This window comes from Lissotriton vulgaris, chromosome 5 (assembly GCF_964263255.1).
Source record: "Lissotriton vulgaris chromosome 5, aLisVul1.2, whole genome shotgun sequence".
Taxonomy (NCBI): Eukaryota; Metazoa; Chordata; class Amphibia; order Caudata; family Salamandridae; genus Lissotriton; species Lissotriton vulgaris.
The window spans coordinates 120495752-120520401 of NC_141693.1; the positions used below are offsets into that span (position 1 = coordinate 120495752).

General features: G+C 47.1%; 1 protein-coding gene across 1 annotated transcript in view; it reads left to right on the plus strand.

Moving 5' to 3' along the window:
• Window positions 1–24650, plus strand: part of DIPK1B (divergent protein kinase domain 1B) — a 369200-nt gene that overhangs the window by 298754 nt on the left and 45796 nt on the right. Inside the window, exon 3 of the mRNA XM_086921040.1 lies at window positions 12690–12797. Within this exon, the coding sequence (XP_086777166.1) occupies window positions 12690–12797 (108 nt within the window). The remainder of the gene's footprint in view (window positions 1–12689; window positions 12798–24650) is intronic.

A 24650-nucleotide genomic window follows, 5' to 3' on the forward strand; every position in this document is an offset into this window, starting at 1 on the left:
GACCAGAATGGATAGTGCAGTGTGAACAAACCTTGCTGCAATTCTGTGCCTCGAATCCATGGTGGCACTGTTTGACGAATTTCGAGACCAACACATCAGTTATTACTAATTTTTAATGTATATTAAGTTATCAAACACCTGCCACTCTTAAAGGTTTGGGCTGCCTGGAATAGTCTGAATTGTCACACTAGTACGAGCGTGAAGGTCAGTAGTTGGCTACTTGCGTAGACAGGGCTTTAAGTGGGCAGGGTCTCCCCCCCCCCCCCCCCGTGCTGAGCACTGGCAGTTTTTTAAAGGGGGCCTCGAAACGGGTCTCTATCGGGCTCTGTTTTGTGCCCTGGCACAGTAAGGTCCGTTTATTTTAGCGTTATAGGGAAAGGGAAATCCTTTAAAGAGAGTAATTTTCTTTCTGGATTTCTCTTCTCTTTTCAGAACTCAGGAGCAGCAACATTGTCATGGTGTCACTAGTGTCACCTGGGCTTTATGTGGAAGCTTTTTCAATATTATATACAAGCCACAGTTGCTGTTTATTTATCTTATGCAACTAACAACCATTGACAAAGCCAATAGTCCTGACTTGTTGTAGGTAAGAGGTTACTTGTTGTATCATATATCTGGATGCAATGACAGAAACAGCAAAATACCAGTCCGGTGGCACACTATGCTAAGCACAAACCTTTAGCTTATGTGTTGTTAAGCCACGCCCTTAGTTTCATTGGCCACGCCCCCATTGTTTTCATCCCACTTAAAGCCCTGTGTGTAGGTCATGTTATTGGCTGGACTGGCACGAGCATGGCTGGTGCAAGCTGGAGTGACCTCCTGACAAGCGGCCTGACACTTTTTTCCCCCTCACAAATTAAGCACTAGTGGGCGTCCGCACCCGCACTCCGGCCCAGCCGCGGCAGGTCCTTCCTTGCCGGCAGGTGTGCGTCCTCCAGGTGACAGCCGCGCGCGGAGACGCTGCGCCGGGCCGTTTAGAGGGCGCGCACCGGTGTCAGGCCGGGTCTCGGCTGCAGACAGCTGACGCGCAGACACTGCACTCTGAGAGACTGCAGGCCGAGAAAGCAATGCAATTACGGGGCAGCCGGCCGCGAAGCGCGCGCTGCTTGGAGCGCCGGCGGCACGCGCCCGGGCGAGCCGGCTGCCACTCGGCCTTAATTAAGGCCCCGCACCGGCTGTCAGGGCCAGGCCGCCGCGGGGAGTGAGCGCGAGCGGGCAGGTATTGACTGCTGTCTGCGGGGACTCATTTGTTTATCGACGCCTGTTAGATCATTACTGCAGTCCTGCAGCCGGGGAGGGGGCGGTGTCCTGCGGCAGCCTGCAAGAACATGCCCCCCTGCTCGCAGGTCTGTGTTGTAAACATAGTCAAAGTGCCTCGGTAAATATGGGTTCATAATTGACTCAATGAGCATGATTTAATTTTACTCCGTTTGATGGCAAGTATGTTATTGATATCGGAAGAATGAAAGGCTCGGTTGTCCCACACTGGTACTTGTTGCCCGCAGCTTACACACACACGAGTTCTGAGCTGTCAACCCGCTGCACTACATCGCTATTAGTTTCCTTCGGTATGAGGTTGACATGTTTTCGGGCGTTTTTATTTTAATTGTAACCCGACTACTACTTAGCAATTTGCATACTACTACTCACAGGACCCGAAAAGTTCCCGTACCCCAGAAAAATAACTGCAGACTACACATCTTTGAAAATACAAATCCCCAAACACACCCAAGATGTTGCTACATTATAGTTACAATGGAACATTTAATTGTTGTCTCGTTTCACAGACAATCTTTTTCCCCCCAGATAAAAACAACTATATATATTCGTTTAATAAATGTATTTAGGTTTCGTTTGTTCTACTAAATGATTCTAACAGAGCATTATTGTTAAATACATTGCCCGCCAGCGCTGCAAATGACAGAACCAATCTAACCCCTCACCTTCGCACTCGTACAGGTGTGACACTTCAAACTATTCTGGGCCCCAAAAGGTATAATAATGGCGTGAGAGGCTCAAATTAAGCACCTGTCACAGACTGCACATATGTAACAATGGTTCAGACCATAGCCCCCCACCCCACACTCCCACCGTAGCATGACAATGATTCTGCTGGCATGGCTCGAGTGTTGGCCCGTAGAGCCGAGCCGGACCCCTTGGTCAGCCGTGAGCTCTTCCCTTACATTCGTGGCCACCGCTGTGGCCTCGTGACTGCCTCTGTGGTGGGCATAGAGTCCTCGTCATCGGTCCTGTGCAGCGGGCGCTCTATGCCATCGAGCTCGACACCTTATTCAGGGACCTTGACGCCATTCTAGAGAATGAAAATAAATTAATTGGCTATTTATAGCCGCTCTTAACTCGGTTGCCAAGGGCAATGCTCTGCCACATTTATTTATGAATTTCTGTTCCATAGTTCTTCTCTGTGCTTCACTTCCAGGTTCCTGAAGCCACTCTAGAGAGCAGTGAGGGGGATTTACATGCACTGGTTTAGAAAAACAACGCGCCAATGCTGCAGCTCACAGTGAGCCATAAACTGTGTGCAAGGGTCACAGTGCACGGGCAGCTAATCTCAGCGGTGATGCGGCAAGGGCACCACGGGGTCTGGTGGCTCAGTGGGCTAATGCGTCAACTTCAGGGGCCTGTGTTCGACCTCATGGTCGCAGGTTCAAATTCCAGTGGGTCCTCTCAGCCTTTCATCCTTCGGAGGATGTTAAAATAAATACCATTGAGTTGGGTAACGAGAAACATCTGTTATTCAGTGCCAAGTTGCCTACAAGTGAACGTACAGTTTACGAATCGCATTTTGTTGTGTTACAAGGTTTAGTGCGAGCAAGGAAATTGTCCCATGGACCCCTGAATAGATAGTAAAATACAGCAATAATCAATGTAAAGTGGGCCCCGGTGTCGCTGCACCATTGGTAGCTATGCCCCTGGAATGTATCTTTGAACGCTGTAACCATGGGAAGCTAGCGCTGACAATCTAGCCAGCTGCCGCACTGAAGTCACTTGTGCGCCAGAGGCTTAACCTGTGCATGGAGGCCTGGCTAACCAGTAGTTCCATGTCATGTGTGACAACTCCAGTCAATAGGGACTTTTTTTATAAGACCCCATTTGCAAGGTTGAATTTTTAAGGTTATACTTTTAATGGTTAAAACAGCACTACAAGTCCCAGAAAGCAAAGCAAAGTTTTGTGCCAGGTTGTGCACTAATCGGAAAACTATAGTGTAACAGAAAAGCCTGGATTAGCTGAAAGTGCCTCAAATGATTTGGGGCCACTTGGTCACTATGCAAGTGGTTCTGCATGGGTGTTTTTTTCACATACGTGCAACAGAAGCCAGGGAAGGGTTGCTGTCCTAGGAGGAGGGGCACAGCAGCCTAGTCCCTTACTTCTGCGCTCCTCAGATGATCCCCTGTTGGGCTCTTTGGTACTAGTTTCTGATCTGACTGGTGCAGTAATACCCATTGGGCTCTGTCTCTCGGTCTGTGCTGAAGCGTGTCCATAACCCCTTGGGTGCTCATGACAAGGTCAGCTCGTCATGAGCTACATGGCGCTCCGGTGCTCATGACGAGGTGAGCTCGTCATGACCTCGCCCGTTCCGTGGAACGCTCGCATGCTGGGCTGATTCCCCTGCTGTGCTGAACATTCCATTGGAACGGGTGTGGCCATGACGAGCTCAGCTTGTCATGAGCACCGGAGCGCCGTAGCTCATGACGAGCTGACCTCGTCATGAGCACCGGGGCGCTGTACGCGCCCCCCGCACCCCTAGCACAGCGGGGGAAACAGCCCCGCACGGAAGGGGTTAAATCAGTGCAACTAGTCCCAGAAAAAATGGGCAGGGCCGGACTAGCTGTAGCCGGCACCGGGCGTTTCCCCAGTGAGTCGGAGGGGTGGTTGTTGGTTTTGTGGCAGTAGGGGACGGTTTTGTCACTGGGGGACGGTTTTGCAACAGTGCTGCAATATTGGCCACCTGTAACAAAAGCGGGAGCGATGCTTCTTACTGGCAACCCCCTCCCAGGACCCGTCGAGCAGCAATCTGCCAGGGCTGGTTGCTGTTCCAAGCCTGGTCCTGAACCTGGGGGTGTCACACTGAGGGGGCTACCTAATATGTTGCACACCATTATTGCGTCCTTGACAGCTTCTTTGGCAGTACGACCTGATCCAGACAGGTGCAGGCAGAAGAGCCTTCATTTGCAGGATTCCAAGTCCCCATGAAGGAGAGAGCGCCTTATTGTGTTTGCGGCTGCGCACATTTTGTACCACATAATCCGTATAACAGAAGGAGTCCGGCAAGCGTCTGTAGCCTCTTCTGTAATACCAAAGAAACAGACAGACGCAAATCAGCATGGCACCTCTGGGCTCACTTTGTGTAACACAGCCCATGTTGTCCACCCCTCTGATGGGGATGAAACTGCTACAACACGTCACACGCAGGGATGGCTGGACCTCCCCGGAGTGCCATATTTGGCTATTCCTTTTAACCCTCATTACTGTCGTGTGGTGTTCACATTGTTTTTAATAGAAAGAAATAAAGATCATAGCTGAAAAATGTCACTGCATTTTTAAATGAAAAGGCAGGGCAGGAACCCTGGTGTTTGGCATTCATAAAGAGATCTGGCGCATTCATCTTTATAAATGCTTCTTTGTTTATCAGTCACCTTCATTTATCAGAGCTGCTGAATAGTGTGCATGTGTTACCCTGTGCCAAAAACAGAGTGCCCAGGTCATGAGGGTGAGTAGGAAGAGGATACACTGAATTTCCACTTTCTTTCTGTGCCAGTTATCAATGTTCATATAATGGGTATTCTTGTTTTTCTCAGAATTTAGGTCACACTGATGTGGCGCCAGGCCAGTCAGAACTTGAACTACAACCTATGTCATTTCCCATGCCTTTTTTCCATGTTATTTAGCATGTGTGGTCAATATAATGGGATAATTGCCTCCATCTAGCATATGCCTCCAGAGCAAAAGACAAGGTCACATGGAAAAGGGCAACATCTATCAATAAGGCTATTAACAACAACATGGATTTAAAACGCATCTTTTTAGGTCTGGTCTAGGGACGGATTTAGCTTTCAATCCAGCCTCACAATTAAAATATCCATTATTGAAAATATATATACGTGTATGCATACATAGAGGGACTGTGGGACAGTGCTCTTCAGCCATTGGTCCACCATACTGCCACTCACATGTTCCTTTCACCCACCTCAGCATACAGTATAGGGCAATGGGTCAGCCAACTTCAGCCATTGACTCTGTTGTACTGTGAGTGAGATTGACAGCATTTTTTCTGCACAGCCACTTACAAAGGGGCACTTAAATAGCAGTGCAGGTGGGCCAACTGGCAATGGTTTTTTTTGTTTTCATTTTTTAACGTTTTATATTTTTTTCATCACCCTTGCATGTTTAAACCATGTCTTCAGGTTACAGTAATTTATAGCCAATAGTACCGTTTCTTTGCGCAATTAAGAGTCATATATTTATGTGACATGCATTAAAACTAAAACATAGGTACACTTGTCTGCTAAAACGTACCTGTACTGTTTTATTTAAAATATATGTTATGTGTAACTGAGTTTTGATTACCAGGGCAGACATGTTTTGTTCCCCACTGCCAAAGGGCAGTGGTCTGCCCATCCAAGACCGTTTATTTAAATTGTGGTTCTTCTAATGTTGTCTTTGCCATGATCTTTTTTTTTAATGAGACGTATTAACATCACAGCTGACGTACAACAAGATTCAGGGCCGGACCTCGGGTGGTGCGATTGGTACCACCACACCGGGTGCTGACTTAGGGGGGGGGCATTATTTTTGCAAGTATATTATCATTTTAAAAGCACCAGCTGCCCCGTTCCTGGTCTGTAGCAATTTTCAGGCATCAATTACAAACTCAAGATAACTCTGGCGATGTATAGTCTTCCTGAAAAGAGACCGGAGTTTTGTCTAGTGGAAGTTGTGACTCATCCTAAGGTAGCACAGAGGGTTAAAACACCGACTACAAAGAACCATGCATATCACAAAGTGCATGTAATGTAAATAGGTCAGTGCGTTATTGCTTTTGTCTCAGAGCCCCTTTTGTTACTTGCGGTACATACGTTAACTGTCGTAAAAGCTCTGCATGCAAACTGCAAGGTATATGTTAGAGCTATATGTGCTTTTTGCCCAGGATTTCATTATGATAATCTTGCAAGAAGGGCTTATTTGAGTAGAAATCAATTCTTATTATTAAAGCGAACCCCTAACAATGGCGTTACGGTTTAAATACTGAGTTTGTGCTTTTCCAGAATAAGGACTCTCAAACTATATTGCCTACCAGTATCCATGACATGTGACTCCTACACCTTGCAGTTCTGTCTGATGTAATATTTTCTATACACTGCTTTACACACCTATGATTGTCTCTGTGCAATGTGTGTGTGATGTAAAGTGCTCTGACACCTTACACTGGTATGAGTGGCGCTATAAAACTAAATGAATCTGAGAGACAGTGGTTATGGGACTTGAAGGGCACTGTTAAAGGGTGCTAGTGAGGGAATCTATGGCAGAGGTGGTCATTGAGGGGCACCAACAAACATTGTCGCACAGGGCGCCACCAGTGCTAAAGCCGGCCCGAACATTAGATCCCTTGAGCAAGTAGGAGGAGGAAGGGCAGATCCTCCTGCGTGGGTCATCTCTGAATAGATCAGTAGGTTAAGGACACCCCAGACAGATGTGTGTGTAACCTGCAAAACTGAATCCCAGCAGCACCTGGTCAGCCTTTTATCCTTACACGGTTGATGCGATGAGTAGTATTGACTTGGTCAATAACACTCGTTATTCAACCATAATGAGAGAATGCAATGAGGGGGAGTGTGGTGCAAATGGTCAGTATCAGTCCTGATGGGAGTTACTAGGGGAGAGCAGTGAAGAGATGGGCAAAACACGGTGCCTTTAATTGGTAGTAATTTCGAGGGTAACTAAGTGGCAACCCTTTTATAACTATTAGTCCACAAGACAGTGCTTCCCTTTTCTGTTGCTGCGCCTCTTGGCGCAGCACATAGAAGCCCGGTCACTGATCCTGGTTTACCGTAAACCAACGCTTCACCATTTGCAACCCTCAACAGGACAAAGTATTTCTCCCATGTCAGTAACCTGGTCGTACTGTCCTCAGTAACTGGGATCACTGGTTTATATATAGAAAGGATGAATGATAGTATATGCTTATTATGTTCATTTATTTTTAAAGCGCAGCTATTACCTGGAGGTGTCTTGGCCCTATTAGCAGTTTTGATTTGTTTCCCCTTTAGTAGCTGCAAATTTCCACTTTGAATTTTTGTTCCACTCTAAAAGGAGGATTCTAGTCTCTTCTAACATGTTCTGAGGTTGTGCCAGCTATGGGACGTTCATCCCATTCTTTGCCGTCAGGAAGGTGTAGTGGCAACAAGCACAGACAAAGACAAGTTCCCTTTGCTAGAAGATGGAAAAGCTGGTTGAGGTTCAATACAGCAAGAACTGTCCACCTCTTACCGGCAGTGCGGTGCGCAGGGGAGAAGATGCAGGGTGGAGAGGCATGAACTGGAGAGGTGACTGACATTGCAGATATTTAGGATAACACTTTCAGGGGGCCTTGACGGATTTCCGACTTGAGGGTGGGGGAAAAATATTGTGCTACAGCAGTAGATGGAGATAAGTGAACGCACCATGATTTAAGGCACAATAATACCTCAGTAAGGTGCATCGTCGTGGCTGAAGATGGCGTTTAAAAACAGCTGTTTTCAGGAGACAGCGACGCTTTTTATTTAATCTGTTAGCATGAGGTGATGGTGGGGTGCACAGGGCTGGGGCTGTGAGCCTCTTAACCAGGGGTGGGTGAGATTCCTTTTTTTCCCAAACCAACCTAAGCGGATGGGACACTTGAAACAACCTTGCCTCTCCCTCTTTTTGCATTCAGCTGCTCGAGATTGTAAAGGGTGACATGCATTTAAAGTGCCTCGCAGAACAAGTGCCCCTCGTTCCGCAGAGAGGAATGCACAGAATGAGGGGTTCTTATGCCGCCCGGCACTGCCAGGGGTCCAGCAAATGCCATTACTTTAGTGGAACCTACTATAAGTAAATAACAGTGGCTGGCCTTGACAGTCTGCAGGGCAACTTTCCCATCAGGGGGGCGTGTGTGCGGTCCTGGGAGAGCGCCAGGAGGACCCTGCATGCCAGGGAGGCACTCACGCCCCTGCCCGGAAGATGCTATGAAGAGCACTGCCAGGGGGCGCTATATTTACCGTAATGCATGTAGTTAAACAAAGTGACCAGTTACTCGCAGTGCTTCCAAAAGCTACTGCCCTCCTTGGCTTTAAAGAGGTCAAATCTCTCCGGAGGTGGGAGAAAAAGAAGATGAATTTCTCTAACTTCGTATCTCTAACCGCATGGAAATTGCACGCGCCTCTGTCTTGGGGTAAGGAATGGGGCATTCAAGGGAGACTTCATATAGGGCAGTAATGCTGTCCTCCAGCCTGGGTTCCTGGGATCTGATGTCTTGTCTTTGTTTGGTTCAAAAACCTTAAAATCCCTGTAAAGATTAATTTCCAGATTTCCTACAGAAACCTGAGCCAAGAGTTTTCAAATACTATTCTCAAAGTGCTGTGCGCTTCAACTAAATTGCCAGTGGTCTCACTAGGAATAATTTATTTTTTGGTCAAACCAGCAGATCTGGTAGGAGATGACGGATCCTTTGAGGGTGTATGTGGCAGTGGCAGAGTGCAGAGTTTTTAGAAGCTCAGCGGCACATAGTCTGGAAAGGATAAGATCACAGAAATGGGCAATCAGTGGCAGGGATGTCTGGCTTCCCCTCATTGCATTAGGCGCAATTGGCCACATGGCTCCTGTTCTCTTGACGTCAGCTGGCGTTTTGCCACGCAAAGCATGGTGGGGGTTCTGTTCTCCGTACTGCTGAAGGCTGTTTCAGTCCTTCTGTACCTCTGTGGACCCCGGGTCTCAGTGTTTTTTAGAGAGACACCCCATCTGTTGAACGGTTAGTGTGTTCTGTTGGTTCCACACATCTTTCCAAGCTCACCGACAGACTTCCGATGCTGTGAAAAGTGTTCTCCCTGCCACAGGGCCCTATAAGAGTTACAAACCAGTGTATGTTTCACAAACCTTGTGATCAGCAGATTGGGCCTCTGTTCTCAAGACCACGGTCCTTGGTTTTTAGCAGTTATTTTTGCATTACTCTTCTAAGACATCTCTATCCAGATGTATTTTTGCTCTGGGTGCATCGCAGACACATCTGCCAAGTGACTTGGCCAGTTCTTTGCACAGGATTGGATACAGTGGCGGCTGGCATCTACAGGGAGGGGAGGGGGTGCACATTTGCGTAAATAAAAAATTGTAATTAAATAAACCCTTACCGAACTCGATAGCACCAACTCGCTCCAGACGTCCTCGTCGCGAGTGCAGGCCAGCCACTAGGAAACTCCCTTGACCAATCCTGGGCACTGCTCACCAGCATGAGAGCAGGGCCCGGATTGGAGGGAGCAGCCTCACTCAGTGCTCCACAGTGCTCTGGAGGCCTAAACTGACTCTAACCCAGTTGTCTCAAGACAGCTGAGTTAGAGCTGTTTAAAGTGCGTATGTGTGGCTGGCTGTCGCAACACGGTCAGTCAAAGAGACATGCACACTTTAAACAGTGAATAGACATCCCACCCTTCTCGCTGCTGCTGTCACTCAGCAGGCCGGCTCTATCCTGACGGTCTGCGCAGGCCGGGCGGATAAAAAATAAAATGGTAATGAATTACCATTTTATTTTTCAACTCAGGAGCATTTAAGTGAGGCGACAGGAGCCGTCCCTGGTTGGTTGGATATATGAAACGACAACGGCACCAGATAGATAGATAGAGTGCAATAGATAAATAGATAGATAGATAGATAGATAGATAGATAGATAGATAGATAGATAGATAGATAGATAGATAGATATATAGATATCAAAGCTAGATTTTCAGGATAACAATTGTATAGCTAATGAGTTCCATTTTGATTGATTGGAAATGTGCACCATTTTTATTAATGATATGAACATTTACTTCATGTAGCTATCCTAATACGTTAGCATCGAGCAGACCTCCATGACTCAAGTTGGACATCCATCTACTAAACTCCATTAATTCACACACCACTATAAAATACACCTCAAAATATGTAAATGTGTAAAGGATGCTTTCTGAAAAGAGCAACAAACAGCCAGGGGTCTGTGTTTTTGGTTTAATTAGAAGCGGTGTCCTTCCTCAAGCTTGCAGAAGCTGAATAGTCCTCTGCGGCCAATAGCTCTCGACACCTCATTAGCATATCTGTCTAAAATGCCTCCAGGAAGGCTTGTCCTGATGATTAAAGGTTGTCAGTTCTGCTTATCATCTCTGTAGAGACAGGAACAGCTGATGCCCACAAGCTGAGGTTTACTAAGTGCCCTCAATATATACGCCGCACATTGGCAAATCAGGCATACGGAACTAATGCACACTACGGTATTGATGTACATTGGAAAATCAGGCATACACTACTGATACACATTGGAGAGTCAGGTTTAGGGCAATGATACACTTTGGGCAGTCAGTCATACACTACTGAGGCGCATTAGAGAGTCAGGAATTCAGACCTCATGCTCATTGGATAGTCAGGCAGGCATGCACTACTAACGCACACTGGAGAGTTAGGCGCACTGCTCTGATACATATTGGCAAGTCAGGCATGCACTGCTGATGCACATTAGAAAGTCAGGCTTACGGAACTGGAAAGTCGGGCTTACAGACTGATGCGCATTGGAGAGTCAGTCATACACTGCTGATCTACATTGAAGAGTCAGGCATGCATAATTGATGCCCATTGGAGAGTCAGGCATATGAGACTGATGCACATTGGAGAGTCAGGCATACACTACTAATGCACACCGGAGAGCCAGGCATACACTACTCATGCAAATTGGACAGTCAGACATATGGAACTGATGCACATTATTGTGTAAGGCATGCACTACTGATGCACAGTGGACAGTAAGGTAAGCACTACTGATGCACATTGGACACTTAGGCATGTGGAACTGATGCACATTGGAGAGTAATCCATGCAGTATTGATGCACATTGGAAAGTCAGGTTACACAATCTATGTACATTGGAGAGTCAGGCATACACTACCTATGTACAATGGAAAATCAGGCATATGCTACTTATGCACATTGGAGAGTAAGGCATACACTATTGATGGACATTGGAAACTCAGGCACACACTACTGATGCACATTTGAGAGTGAGGCATACTGAACTGATGCACATTGGAGGGTCAGGTCTACACTGCCTATGCACATTGGAGAGTAAGGCACTTGCTACTAATGCACATTGGAGAGTCATGCATGCACTATTTATGTATATTGTAGAGTCAGGTCTTGACTTCTAATGCACATTAGAAAATCATGCATATAATTCCTATGCACATTAGAGAGTAAGGCATTCAGTACTGATGCACCGTGGAGAGTTTGGCAGGCATACACCATTGATGCACACAGGAGTGTAAGTTATATACTACTGACCTACATTGGACAGTCATACCTATGGAACCAATACCCATTTGGAGAGTCAGGCGTACACTACCTATGCACATTGGAGAGTTCAGCTTACACTACTGATGCACATTGGAGAGTCAGGCATACACTGCCGATGCACATTGGAGAGTCAGGCGTACACTGCTGGTGCACATTGGAGAGTCTGCAATACAGAAGTGATGCACATTGAAGAGTCAGGAATACTCTACTGATGCACATTGGAGAGTCAGGCATACACTACTGATGCACATTGGAGAGTCATGTGTACACTACTGATGCACATTGGGGAGTCTGCAATACAGAAGTGATGCACATTGGAGAGCCAGGCATACACTAATGAGCACAGTTGAGGGTCAGTTATGCACTACTGATGCACATTGGAGAGTCAGGCATACACTACTGATGCACACTTGAGAGTCAGACTTGCATGATTGTTGCCCACTGGAGAGTCAGGCATACACTACTGATGCACATTGAAGAGTCAGTTATGCACTTCTGATGCACATTGGAGAGTCAGACATACACTACTGATGCACATTGGAGAGTTAGTCATACATTACTGATGCACATTGGAGAGCCAGGCATACACTACTGATTACAGTTGAGAGTCAAACGTCACTACTGATGCACATTGGAGAGTTAGTCATACATTACTGTTGCCCACTGGAGAGTCAGGCATACACTACTGATGCACATTGGGGGGTCAGTCATACACTACTGATGCACATTGGGGAGTCAGTCATACACTACTGATGCACATTGGGGAGTAAGTCACACACTACTGATGCACATTGGGGAGTCAGTCGTACACTACTGATGCACACTGGGGAGTCTGCAATACAGAAGCGATGCACAGTTGAGAGTCAGACGTGCATGACTGTTGCCCACTGGAGAGTCAGGCATCCACTACCTATGCACATTGAAGAGTCAGTTATGCACTACTGATGCACATTGGGGAGTCAGGCATACACTAATGATGCACATTGAAGAGTCAGTCCTACACTACTGATCCACATTGGGGAGTCTGCAATACAGAAGCGATGCACTTTAGTACGCCTGAATCTGACTGTGAAGACTAGGATTTTGTGCATCTCTAAACTGGTATTTTCCCTTCTCTCCCCAGTGTGATCAGTACAAGAAAGGGATCATCTCTGGCTCAAGCTGCAAGGACCTGTGTGAAGATCACACGCTGGTGCTCCAGCAGTGTCTCTCCTCTTCTCCTGCCCACCAGGTACAGTGTGATTCTGCTCCTCAAGGAACCACAGTAGGGATCATTGTTGTGACTGTGTACATTGTTGGGTTGCTGTATATAATTTACAATGCTGCATAGCAGCTTCTTCAGGGTGTTCTTGTATACTGTAAGCATGCAGACAAGAAGTCTGAGTCAATGTAAGCACGCAGACAAGAAGTCTAAGACACTGTAAGCGTGCAGACAAGCAGTCCGAGTCTTAGAGTGGAATAGCGTGAAGTGGCATAGAGTGTTGAGTATTAGAGAGGCATAGAGTGGAGTTGCGTACAGTAGCCTACACTGGAGTGGTGGAGAGTAGACTCATGTTGAGTGCATTGACATAGAGTGTTGCAGAGTATAGTGGTGTAGAGTGCAGTGGGATAGCATTAGTGACGTACAATGCAGTATTGTAGAATGCAGTTGCATAAATTAGAGTGCAATGGTGTAGAGTGCAGTGATGTATAGTGCAGTGGCATAGAGTTCAGTGGAGTAGAGAGGCACAGAGTGCAGTGGAATAGAGTTGGGCAGAGTACAGTGGCATAGAGTGGTGCAGAGAAGAATATTGTGCCGTTGAGTGCAGTGGCATAGAGTGGAGTTTTGCAGAGTATAGTGGTACAGAATGCATTGGCATAGAGTGCATTGGCATAGAGTGGTGTAGAGTGCAGAGACATGGAGTGGCATAGAGTAGAGTGGACTGGTGTAGAGTGTTTTGGCGTAGTGTGCTGCAGAGAGAGAATAGTGACATAGAGTGCAACAGTATAGAATTCAGCGACGTGCAATGCAGCATCATAGAATGCAGTGGCGTAGATTAGAGTGGTGCATAGTAGAGTGCAGTGCTGCAGAGTAGAGTGGCATACAGTGCAGGGACATATAGTACAAAGGCTTAGAGTGCAGTGATGTACAGTAGAGTGGCAGAAATTCAATGGCATAGAGGGGAGTGATACAGAGTGCAGTGGCCAGGAGTGCAGTGTTGTAGAGTAGAGTGCCGTGGAGTGCAGTGGCGCAGAGTAGGGTGCAGTGGTGAAGAGTAGGGTGCAGTGGCGCAGAGTAGGGTGCAGTGGCGCAGAGTAGGGTGCAGTGGCGCAGAGGAGGGTGCAGTGGCACAGAGTAGGGTGCAGTGACGTAGAGTGCAGTGGCATAGAGTGCTGTGGCATAGAGTAGATTGTTTCTGGGTGGAGTGCAGTGGTATAAAATGTAATGGCATAGAGTAAAGTGGTGTTGAGTGCAAGGGCATAGAGTTTAGTGTTACAGAGTAAAGTGTATTGGCATAGAGGGCAGTGGGGTATAGTGCAGTGCTGCAGAATAGAGTGGCATACAGTGCTGTGACATAGAGTACAGAGGCTTAGAGTGCAGTGATGTAGAGTAGAGGGGCAGAGAGTGCAATGGCGTAGAGTGGAGTGATACAGAGAGCAGTGGCCGAGAGTGCAGTGTTGCAGAGTAGAGTGTTGTAGAGTGCAGTGGTGTAGAGTAGAGTGGTGTAGAGTGCAGTTGCACAGAGTAAAGTGCAGTAGCATAGTGTGAAGTGACAAAGAGTGCAGTTGCACTGATTAGAGTGGTATAGAGTGCAGTTGCACAGTGGAGTGGAATAGAGTGCTGTGGTGTTGATTGTTTCTGAGTAGAGTGCAGTGGTGTAAGGTGTAATGGCATAGAGTAAAGTGGTGCAGGAGCATAGAGTGTAGTGATGCAGAGCAGAGTAGACTGGTGTACAGTGGATTGGCATAGCGTGCAGAGGCATGGAGTTTAGTGTTACAGAGTAAAGTGCATTGGTGTACAGTGAATTGGCATAGAGTGCAGTGGCGTAGAGCGTAAGGGTTGCAGAGTGGCGTAGAGTGGAGTTGTGTAGAGTAAATTGGAGTGGTGCAGAGTGCAGTGGTGAAAAGTGTAGTGGTGTAGAATATATTGGCTTAGAGTAGAGTGGTGTAGAGTAGAGAGGCATAGAGTGCAGTGGCGTAGTGTGGAGTGGTACGAAGTGTACTAGAGTGGTGTAAAGTGGAGAGTGCAAAGTAGAGTGCAGTGGAGTGGTACAGAGTAGAGTGGAGTATGCATGCTGTGGTAGCACACTACCATTACAGACAACACATTTCCAATTGAAATGACTATTACATTTGCACAGACATACAGGTTTTGTTTACTAATAAAACTTTACAGCACGCAAACAATAATGTGTGGAAGTTATATCATCTAGTGTATTGGTTTGTTTTTACCATATTAAAGTATCTGTTTCCAACATACTTCAGAATTAACAAACAATGTGCTTCATGTGTGCCTTCCTAATTCTTGTATGTTTTGAAATACTTGCACAATTGATTTACATGTTGTGTGCTCGATAATAAGCCCTTTCCCACCCACGGTATACAGCAAGTTTGTCACACAGATCCTCTCACTTTGAAGTCCAAGAAAGAAAAGGAAACACCAAGCTCCCTCAAAGACAGTGCCTGACATTTGATCCTTTGACTTTGAATGCAAAGCAAGTCTGGCAAGATAGGCACACGATTTACAGGCCTGTTCACAGAAAGGCGCACCTGCGGAACAATACATGGGGAGTTGGTGTGAAAAGGCTTTGCTCCTTGGGAGGGGCAAACTCACTCTGGACAGCCTAAAATAAGTAAAGTCAGCAAATAGAAAGCCAGAAAATGTGAGTTACAAACTAAAAGCCAATGGTAAACAACAGGCGGAATACATTCCCAGGGTAGTTTTCTGAATGTCCCCAAGATGTCCATAGCAAACCAGACTGGTAGGCTTCGACCTAAAAGTGGTGTGTAACATGCTGCTGTGCAGTGGAAGGCCCTTTGCAAAGCTTGACTGGTCCCTTTAAGTTACTAATGGCTGTATTCGGGTGTTAAACAGGTACTAATAATGTGAAATCTTTGCCAAGACAGTGCTAACCTATGTAAAGATGACAAAATAAGGAAGTAATACTATCACAAAACATGGTGCATTATGCCGCATAATTTTCCCTTTCATGCTGCATAATTTAACCGCCCCTGCTGCATTATTAGATTGTCCCTTACTACATAACTCCAGTGGCCCAGCATATGACACGCGGTGTAAGTGGCTTGACTGTAGTTAGACCGGGTGGGCACAGGGATGTTAGCATTCACGCGAAAGGATTGGAGAGGGTGCAGTGACCCCCTCAGCCTTCCACTCTCCTGATTATTCTCCCATCTTTGCAAAGGCTGCAGATAGAATCAAACCTATCAAGCAGAAGGCACACTGCAGCAAGGTAGAGGGGATAACACAGAGCAAAGATGACATGCGACAAAGGCAAGTGACTGATGCCAGACAGCATCCCGAATCAGGTACTCCAAAGGTAAGGCGGTGGGGACAATTTTCTGTCTCTGCTTCATCTCACTGCACTGGACTTTCAGGAACCAAACACTGGAACCCCCCCCCCCCCACCCCCCCCCCCACCCCCTTCATCTTCCAGCCATTGTCTCACTCATGGACCAGCCCCGTGCACCTCTCACTCATCAGACTTCTTTCCAGTCACTGTTATCACTCACGTGTGTTACAACACCAGGCATTGAGTCTCAGATGCCTTTACTTACACACCTCACTGAATTATATGTATTTATCAAGTACTGTAATGACTCCCACTGAAAGCGTCCCTGACCTGAACACAACTATTACAAAAGAAGTTTATTTTCATAAAACACCTGTAAAAAAAAACAAAGGAGAAGCCATATGAAAAATAACTCTTCCACAGGCTACTAAACGACTAATTAACAACCAGACAACTCTATGCAGTAGATCAAAGACAATCCCCATTGCATATTGAGGGCGTGCAGACGACCCTACGTTGCCACACTGCTCATAAACAAATGCAGATGACGTAACACAATCCGAGGCACCCCAGAGGCACAGCTGAGATCTCAGGTTCGAGGCAGCCACATGTGGGCAGGGCACCCCGGAAGGCCTGCCAGGCACCCAGCAGATGGAGACTACTTGGCACAGCAGGCCGGCGCTGCAGAAGGGATGAAGGGCAGAGCAGCCATTAGAGCAAGGAGAGAGTCCGGCCCCTGAATACCAACAGCCAGGTCCTTGAACAACGTCACAGGCCTGGAGACCATGAAGAGGGGAATTCAGATCTCCTCACGGAGCACGGAAGATGCATCGCTCTGAAAGAGCGACAGAGCGCAGCAGACAGCAGTCACCCACTCTCTGCGCGTGAGGAATCCCTGCTCCAGGATATGTTAGGGGGCTCTGTACACGCACTGATGCTATACGTATATGCAGGGCTTTAAGTGTTGTTATGTTATGCTATGTTAAAAATCTTATACCGCGCACGTACACCGAGACGGTTCCTTGGCGCTCATAACAAACACAGCGGACATGGGGTAGGTGGTTACTCAAAGGCAGCTTTGAAGAGAGAGGTTTTTAAAGTCTTACGGAAGAGCTCATAAGAGGGGCAGTGACGAAAGGAGGAAGGAAGAGAATTCCAAAAGGAAGGGCCTAGAAAAGAGAAGCGCAGGCCACCATGTTTCTTGCGGTGGGTGTATGGAATGCACAAAAGATTGTCGGCGGAGGAGCGTAGGTTACGGGTTGGTAAATACCGCTTTAGCTTGGAAGAAATAAAAGTGGGTGCCCGATTGTGGAGAGATTTGAAAATAGTGCATCCGAGTTTGAAGGAGCACCGTTTGGCCACTGGAAGCCAGTGGAGGCTCCTCAAGAGTGGGGAGACATGCTGGTGTTTAGGTTGGTGGAACACTAAGCGGGCGGCCTGATTCTGAATCAGTTGGAGTCTTTGGAGCTGGTAGGCAGGGATCCCCACATATAAGATGTTTGCAAAGTCAACCCTGGAGATGACAAGGGCCAAGATGACTAAAATGAGTGCCTCTCTGGTGAGAAATCGACAGATCTTACGGATCCTGCGCAGTTGAAAGAAGCAGGAAGATGTTACAGCCGAGATCTGCGTGGCATGAAACAACTGGGGGTCTCTCAAAGGGGCGTGGCCAATATAATTAAGAGTGTGGCTTAAAAACACGTGAGCTAAAAACCTTTGCTTAGCATAGTGTTCTGCCCGCCTTGTATTTGGCTGTTTCTGTCACTGCATCCATATATGATTTAATAAGTAACATCATACCTAAAACAAGTCAGGACTATTGGCTTTGTCAATGGTTGTTAGTTGCATATGATAAATAAGCAGCAACTATTTTCCAGAGAGAAAATGAAACTTTAAAGGATTTACCTTACCCTACAACACTCACCTGGAATGACGTCATGACGTAGCTTCTCCTCTGGTGAGAAGTGAGCAGTGTGAGTGCCTGCTGTCACTGACTACCTGTGCCAGAGTACTAAACAGAGCCCGAAAGAGACCTGTTTCCAGCCCCCCTCCCTTTTAAAAAAACTGCTGGTGCTCAGCTCCGGTGAGACCCAGCCCACTTAAAGCCCTGCGTATGTGTCATGGGAAAGGGAAGACCCATTGAGAATGACGGCACAAGCACGTGATGACGACAGCCGCAATCTGATAGCACACACTGTACCTGTAGCCAAACACACTCCATCTGCATAGGCATTTCCCAGACTCTGATGGCTTGCAGGAGTTCCAGGTCTGCCCAGTACGACTGCAAGTGGTTCTGATGTGCAGTGGCCTGGTATAATGTATGCCATCCAGACAGATGTCATCTAAACTCATAGATGGAACCCACAGAGGACAAGCAGAAGTGTCCGCAACGAAGCGTGTGCTCCCTGAAACTTATTGGTGGACAGAGTTGATAGGGTGGTAAGAGGGTGTAGATCATGTGTTACCATTGCACCCTATTAATTGGCCTGATAGTTCATGGCAAACAGTAGCATCTGGTACACATTTGCCCACAGTGTAATGATGAAGTGGTGAGTTCTAATCGGATCCTTATGAGTTTCCCTGAGACGCGGTTTCTCCTGATTTGAGTGTTGGAGGGGTTGGGTTTTTGTGCAATACGTGACAACCCTGAAGGTAGTCTTTTTGAACCACGGAAGAGAGAGCGGGGGTGCACAGTAAAAAATTGTGCGACAAAAGTAGAATCAATGAGAATTATTTGGTAATGGGTGTAAGTGCGATTGCATGGGGGTGATCATGAAAATAGAGCGATCCTTCAGAGTGGCGGTGGCAAACAGAAATAGTTAATGTTAGCAAAACTTATAAAGTGCACTGCGACCCTACGGTTATCCTGGCACTGAGATACGTGTGGTCTATTGAGCCCAAGTGCAGTGAGAAAAAAGATGGTATTCCATTTCAGATTTAAAAAAACTAAAGTTATGCTCTGGGAAGGAGCCAAGCCTTCAGTTTCTTCCTGAACTGCATCAGATCTTCCATCTGTCTGAGATCATTTGGGAGTTGATTCCAAATCCGTGCCGCTGCGACACTAAAAGGCCTCCTCCAGAACTTACTTTTTTTAAATCTGGGCACTCTCACCAGTTTAGCTGAGGAGGAGCGTACCAGAGGTCACGTACCATTCAAATTTATTTTGCAAATAGTGGAGTGTCCCAGCCCGGCGATTGGTATAGTTTGGTGGTTTAGAAGGGAGACGGCAGGAAAACAGAGGGTAAAAAACGCCAGGGTGTTGATGTAGGATCACAGAACGGCATTCACAGAAGCAGCCTCATGGTGCAGAGAACGTGGAGCCTGGAGCGTTGTTACTGTGAGCACAGGAGTGGTAAAGTTGTTGCTTCGGATCCAGGAGGATCCGGGGTACTTGTGGTGAGCGACATTTGGATGGCATTCCAAGACAAGGAAGGCAAACCTTCTAGGCACCAGACTAAGACACTGGTTGGTAGTGTGTTTCCTTGAGTGATTTGTGTCTTCTTTTGTGGGGGTGCAGAGTGTAAAACTTTATTCGCATAGGTCTTCGTGGAAGTGCATTGCTCGTGTTTGGCACAATCGGAGGATGGATTTAGCCGGGGAAGCTGCTTATGGGGTTGCGCATAGGGATGCCCAGAAGTAAACGATGGCTATGGAAGAGGAAGGGACATTACAGATGTCTGCTGACTCTCACCTATTTGTTTTACAATCCGGATTTGTCATGCACTCGGTTGGGACACAATGAACAAATGAAAAGTGTAATGCTACTTTACGTGTTCTTTGCACTTTGGATTTTACCTGCAAGGAGAGCAACCTACCGGGTGAATGCACTGGATAAAATTCTAGGTCTCATGAAAGAAATCACATGGTGTAATTGTGATTTACTTATATACCTGCTGTGTCTCGAGCTTGACATACAGATTGACTGTATGGAGGTGTAGGTAGTGGGGGGGGGGGGGGTGATTGACGGAGGGGTAGTTTTTAATCACTTGCCCTGTGGTGCTTGTCTCTGTTGACATTATGTAGAATCTCGTTATGCTACAACTCGGACAGAAATCATGATGGTGGCCACTGGGCATTAGCCAGGGAGGACTTTGAAGGTTGGGTTGGCTTGTTGTGGTAATTAATATACTCTGAAAGAACTTCCCCCAATTCACCATGTTCGTCATTAGTCCCAAGAAAGCAACCTTTAGTCCAGGAGTGTCTACCTGTGGTTCAGGAGGGGCAGGTCCATGCCAGATTTTCAAGGTAGCCAAATAAGCTTGGCACATAAGGCATACAACCAATCTTCATGGGACTCATATCCATAGCCATTAGCTACCCTGAAACTCTTGTACAGACCGCCCTCCTAAACCTACTGTGGACACCCCTGCTTTAGACACCTGCAGGGCTTATAAGTGTGCATCTGCACTTCTGATCACCCTTCCCAGGCCTGCTGTTTGTGACCTAGGGTACAAATATCCATTTTTTTCTGCTTGTATTACCATAGCAAGATACAGTCACCCGCGTTAACCTGCCCACCGGCCGCCTTCTGCAGAACAAAATGTGCTTGATTCCTGCTGTTCTCTTATCTGTGGTTTTCGCATTCCCCGGGGCAGTGCTCGTTGTGCTGTGATGCGCGCGGCTCCCCATGCATTCAGTGGCCTCTCCGTCTGCCAGAGAGGTCCATTACCGCCTTGCTCTCCTGCCTCTCTGGGAACCAGGCCTCCTCCGTGGGCTATCCAGTCCCCGAGGGACCGCTTGGTGGTTTGTGATAATGGCAACTGAAGCAGCGAGAGGCCAGAGGGGACCCTCTGTTTGCCACAACATGGCTGTGACGGGCTCATATGAATTAATTAATCAGCGGGGGCGGTTTCTAGTACATCAGCAGAGATGGATTGGCCCTATGGGGGTTTCAGGAAAATGGCTGACAGGCCCGGGCCTGTCGGGTACCTGCTGATTTCCCAATAGATCCGTCCCCTTCTCCCCCATCAATCTCAGAAATATGAAAGGGGGTAAACTAACACAATTAATGTAGGTTCTCGATGAAAACGCTCATTATTGGAAATGTTAATTATCTGGAGCCGGATGAGGGGAGTGTGCTCGCCCTGAAAGTGTCTTCTACCTCAGAAGTTCCTTGCGCCGCAGCATTCAGAGTTTATCCTGCCTCATTACTCCTGACATTCAGGTACTGACAGAGTTCACCAGAAGGGCGGAAGAAGCTTCAGACTGGTAATTCATCGTGTTCCTTCCGCGCTGCTTTGCCATCCTTGACAAACTTCTTGGCGGGAGCAGCCGTGCGTTCGCCATGGCAACAGCACTCCCCGTCCCCTCGGCAACAGCTCTCGGAGGGGAGCGCGCGAGGCGCGGGGACGCGGCGCTGGCTTCGAAAAAGAAAGTTCAAACGAGTTGAGGCGGGGTTTCATTTTCTCTGAACATTTCTGATAGAAAATGGCCACAAAAAAGGGCCCCGCATCTGTCGCGGCCGGGTCCAGACTTTCCGATTCGTAGTTTCATTATGGGCAAGTGACTGAGACAGTTTTGGGGGAGTTTTGTAGCACTGTATTTATTGTAGCTGTAACGAATCTGAAATCAACTTCATTGGAAATATCAGCGAAAATCTACTTGCTGTTTGAGGGGCCCCGTGATTCCTTGGTTTTGTGCGCAATTTTTTTTTCTGTTCAAAGGTGGTACCCAAAAAAGATGCAATAAAAAAAAGAAAAAGTAAGAACATTGCTCCTAAACCTCAACTCAAATCAGCCCAATAAACTGGCCGAGCAAAGACGCAAGTGTGGCTGATCCGACCCGATTCTTAGTTGTGCTACGTAATTGTAACTAACATAGTGACACATGCTATATATATAAACCACTTATATCATTTTATTATTCCAAAATTTATTGTCCAATTTAAACAGTGTCCCTTTTTAGGTCTTGGCTAGGCAGCGCATGCGCTGTCTCGAAGAGACATTGTGTGTTTAATCTGTAGGCTTCAGCCCACCCACAGCTTCCCATATGCTCATTCCGATGTCTGTCTCATATTCTTTGTCGCCATTTGTCCCTGATATGCATGGGTCATGCCTCTTCTTGTGTTTAGCCCTCCCCCTAGAGCATGGACCAAGTACTTGTAAACATCCACTGTTCTTGTTATTATAACCATTCTAGGACCTACTTTTTTCTTTCTTTTTCAGCACTCTACACAGTGCTCGTGCTTTTACCGGTCTCCTCCCACCTGCACTCATGTCCATCCACAGATCACCCCCTGACCCATCACTGCTTTTATTATTGTTGCTGCTTCTCCCCCCACCTCCTCCCTGCCATCGTTGCTTGCTTCCTCGCACCTCCCGGTGCTTCCCAATCCACAGATCACCCTCTCCGCCTCCACATCACTGGTTTACACTTTGTTGCTACTTTCTTTTCTGACGCCTCTTCCCTCCCTCCCTCTCTGGTTGCTCCCTCACACCTCACCTCCTGGTGCTTGCCTCGTCCACAAATCACCCCCAACCCCGTCACTGCTTTAAACTCCCATTGTAGTCTGCTTCGTTCTAGCCAGTGGTGGTGTTCTGCCTTTTAATGTCCTGTTAGTTTATTGCTGACTAGCAGCCTGCCCCAGCGTTGCCTGGGGCAGAAAGGGGCTGGGGGCAGTACACCCGCTGCCGCCCGACCCCCTCCCTCCAGCCCCGACTCACTCGCGCCCCCCTCCCGCCCCGACTCACTCGCGCTCCGACATTTTCATTTACTGCTGCCTCCTTCTTGTCTCCCCCTGCATCACACAGTCTCACTTTCCCTTTCCTTACCTGTGCCGCCGCTCCTCACTGCACAGCCGCTCGTCACTGCACCGCCCTCCTCCTTCGTCATCACGCACGTCGCGTAGCGGCCAGCGCTACTTTCAGGGGACTACTTTGTTTACAAACGTAATTTTTTAAATTTACTTTTTTTTTAATTTATATAGCCTATGTCCATCTACACACCTTGACATTTTCATAGATGTATCGGGTGTGTAGATTGGCGCTGTGGTTCCCGAGTTTACCTGGCCAAAAGGTGCAAGTTCTCTCTTTATAATAGTAGTATAGATTTGCCGATTAGAGCATGTGTGCATGGCTGCTATTACTTACCACATGTGTAGTCTCTATTTATTTTCCACACTTGTGGGTACTAGGTGTGTGTGTGTGCGTGTTTACAACATATGTGCTCATTGGCAATGGTGTTTATAGCTGGAAAATTAGACCACAAGTATGCTTTATCTCAGGGCATTCAGAAAAGGGGGTGGTGATGAACAGAGTGTCTGAATTAAGGGCATGTCAGAGCTTCTAAAGTACCTGTGCCTTCGGCTGTAATTATATAGCCACGTTTCTCCTGTGCAAAATTATTGAACTTTGAAATGAAAGTTTCAACGGCGGACGTATGGCTCTGCAGCTCACGCCAGTTTCATCAGTAAGTGGTCCTGTACACTGATATCCCAAGTACTAGCTGTTGCATGGCACCTCTGTGTTCCAGCTCATGAAAGGGGCAGCTACAAGTGGGGTTGCACCAGGCAATGAAGTCCAAGACACTTAAGTTGCATCAACTTCTTTATTTCAATTTTCATTCTTTACACAGGTTAATAGCACAAACAGTTCAGCCAATGCATTTCGTTCCCACAAGGAGAACTTCATCAGGACTTAATATCACGAAAGTACAGAACTCTGGGGCATATTATCAAGGAACAGCGTTAAAATTATCGCCGTTTTAGTGGCAGGAAACTGCCGCTAAAGCGGTGATAATGGGCTTGATAATACGCCCTTGTGAATTCCCATAGAAGCCTATGTTCTGGTGGTAACATGGGCTTCTATGGGAATTCCCGACGGCATATTATCAAGCCCATTATCGCCGTTTTAGAGGCAGTTTCCTGCCGCTAAACCGGCGATCATTTTACCGCCGTTCATTGATAATATGCCGCTCTGTGTGGCTAAGATCCAAGATCGACAGTCCAGTGTATTGCTCTGGATGCAGCCATACTGGGACGCATACATACGGACTAGGGATACAGATTTTCGGTTTCGGGCGCTACTTCACCCTGGGAATTTCCCTTGCATCAAGCGCAATACCCTGGATTGTCGCTGGACCCGAAATGCATTGAATTTGTTTGAAAGGACATTAACAAGAGAACATTATAACTTTTATGTTGGACTACATAAATGTGAAGATAACATTTGTGAAAAGAATGTTCCATCCACAATCAACTTGATTAAAGAACGGATTTGTTTTTCGCCACGAGTGTCATTTGAATTATTCCAAGCAGGCTTGTTTAATAATTTTGATTCACAAGATTGCAAGGCAGCCCTAGGGCACAACAGTGCACGCAGTGTCTAGCACATCTGTTCTAGGTTTTTTCCACATATCCCTGTGTGCCATGCCCACAGACACTGCATGAGATAAAGGTAGACACCCCTCTAGCAGGCCTTAGCCCTGAAGCAGGGTGCACTTTAGCTCCTGTGAGGGCATATCTCCATGAGCAGAAATGTCCCTGCAATATCCTTGGCGATTCCTGGATATTGTAACCAGAGAAGCCATAGTAAGTACATGGACTGGACACTCGCCATTATGAGTTCCCCAGCTTC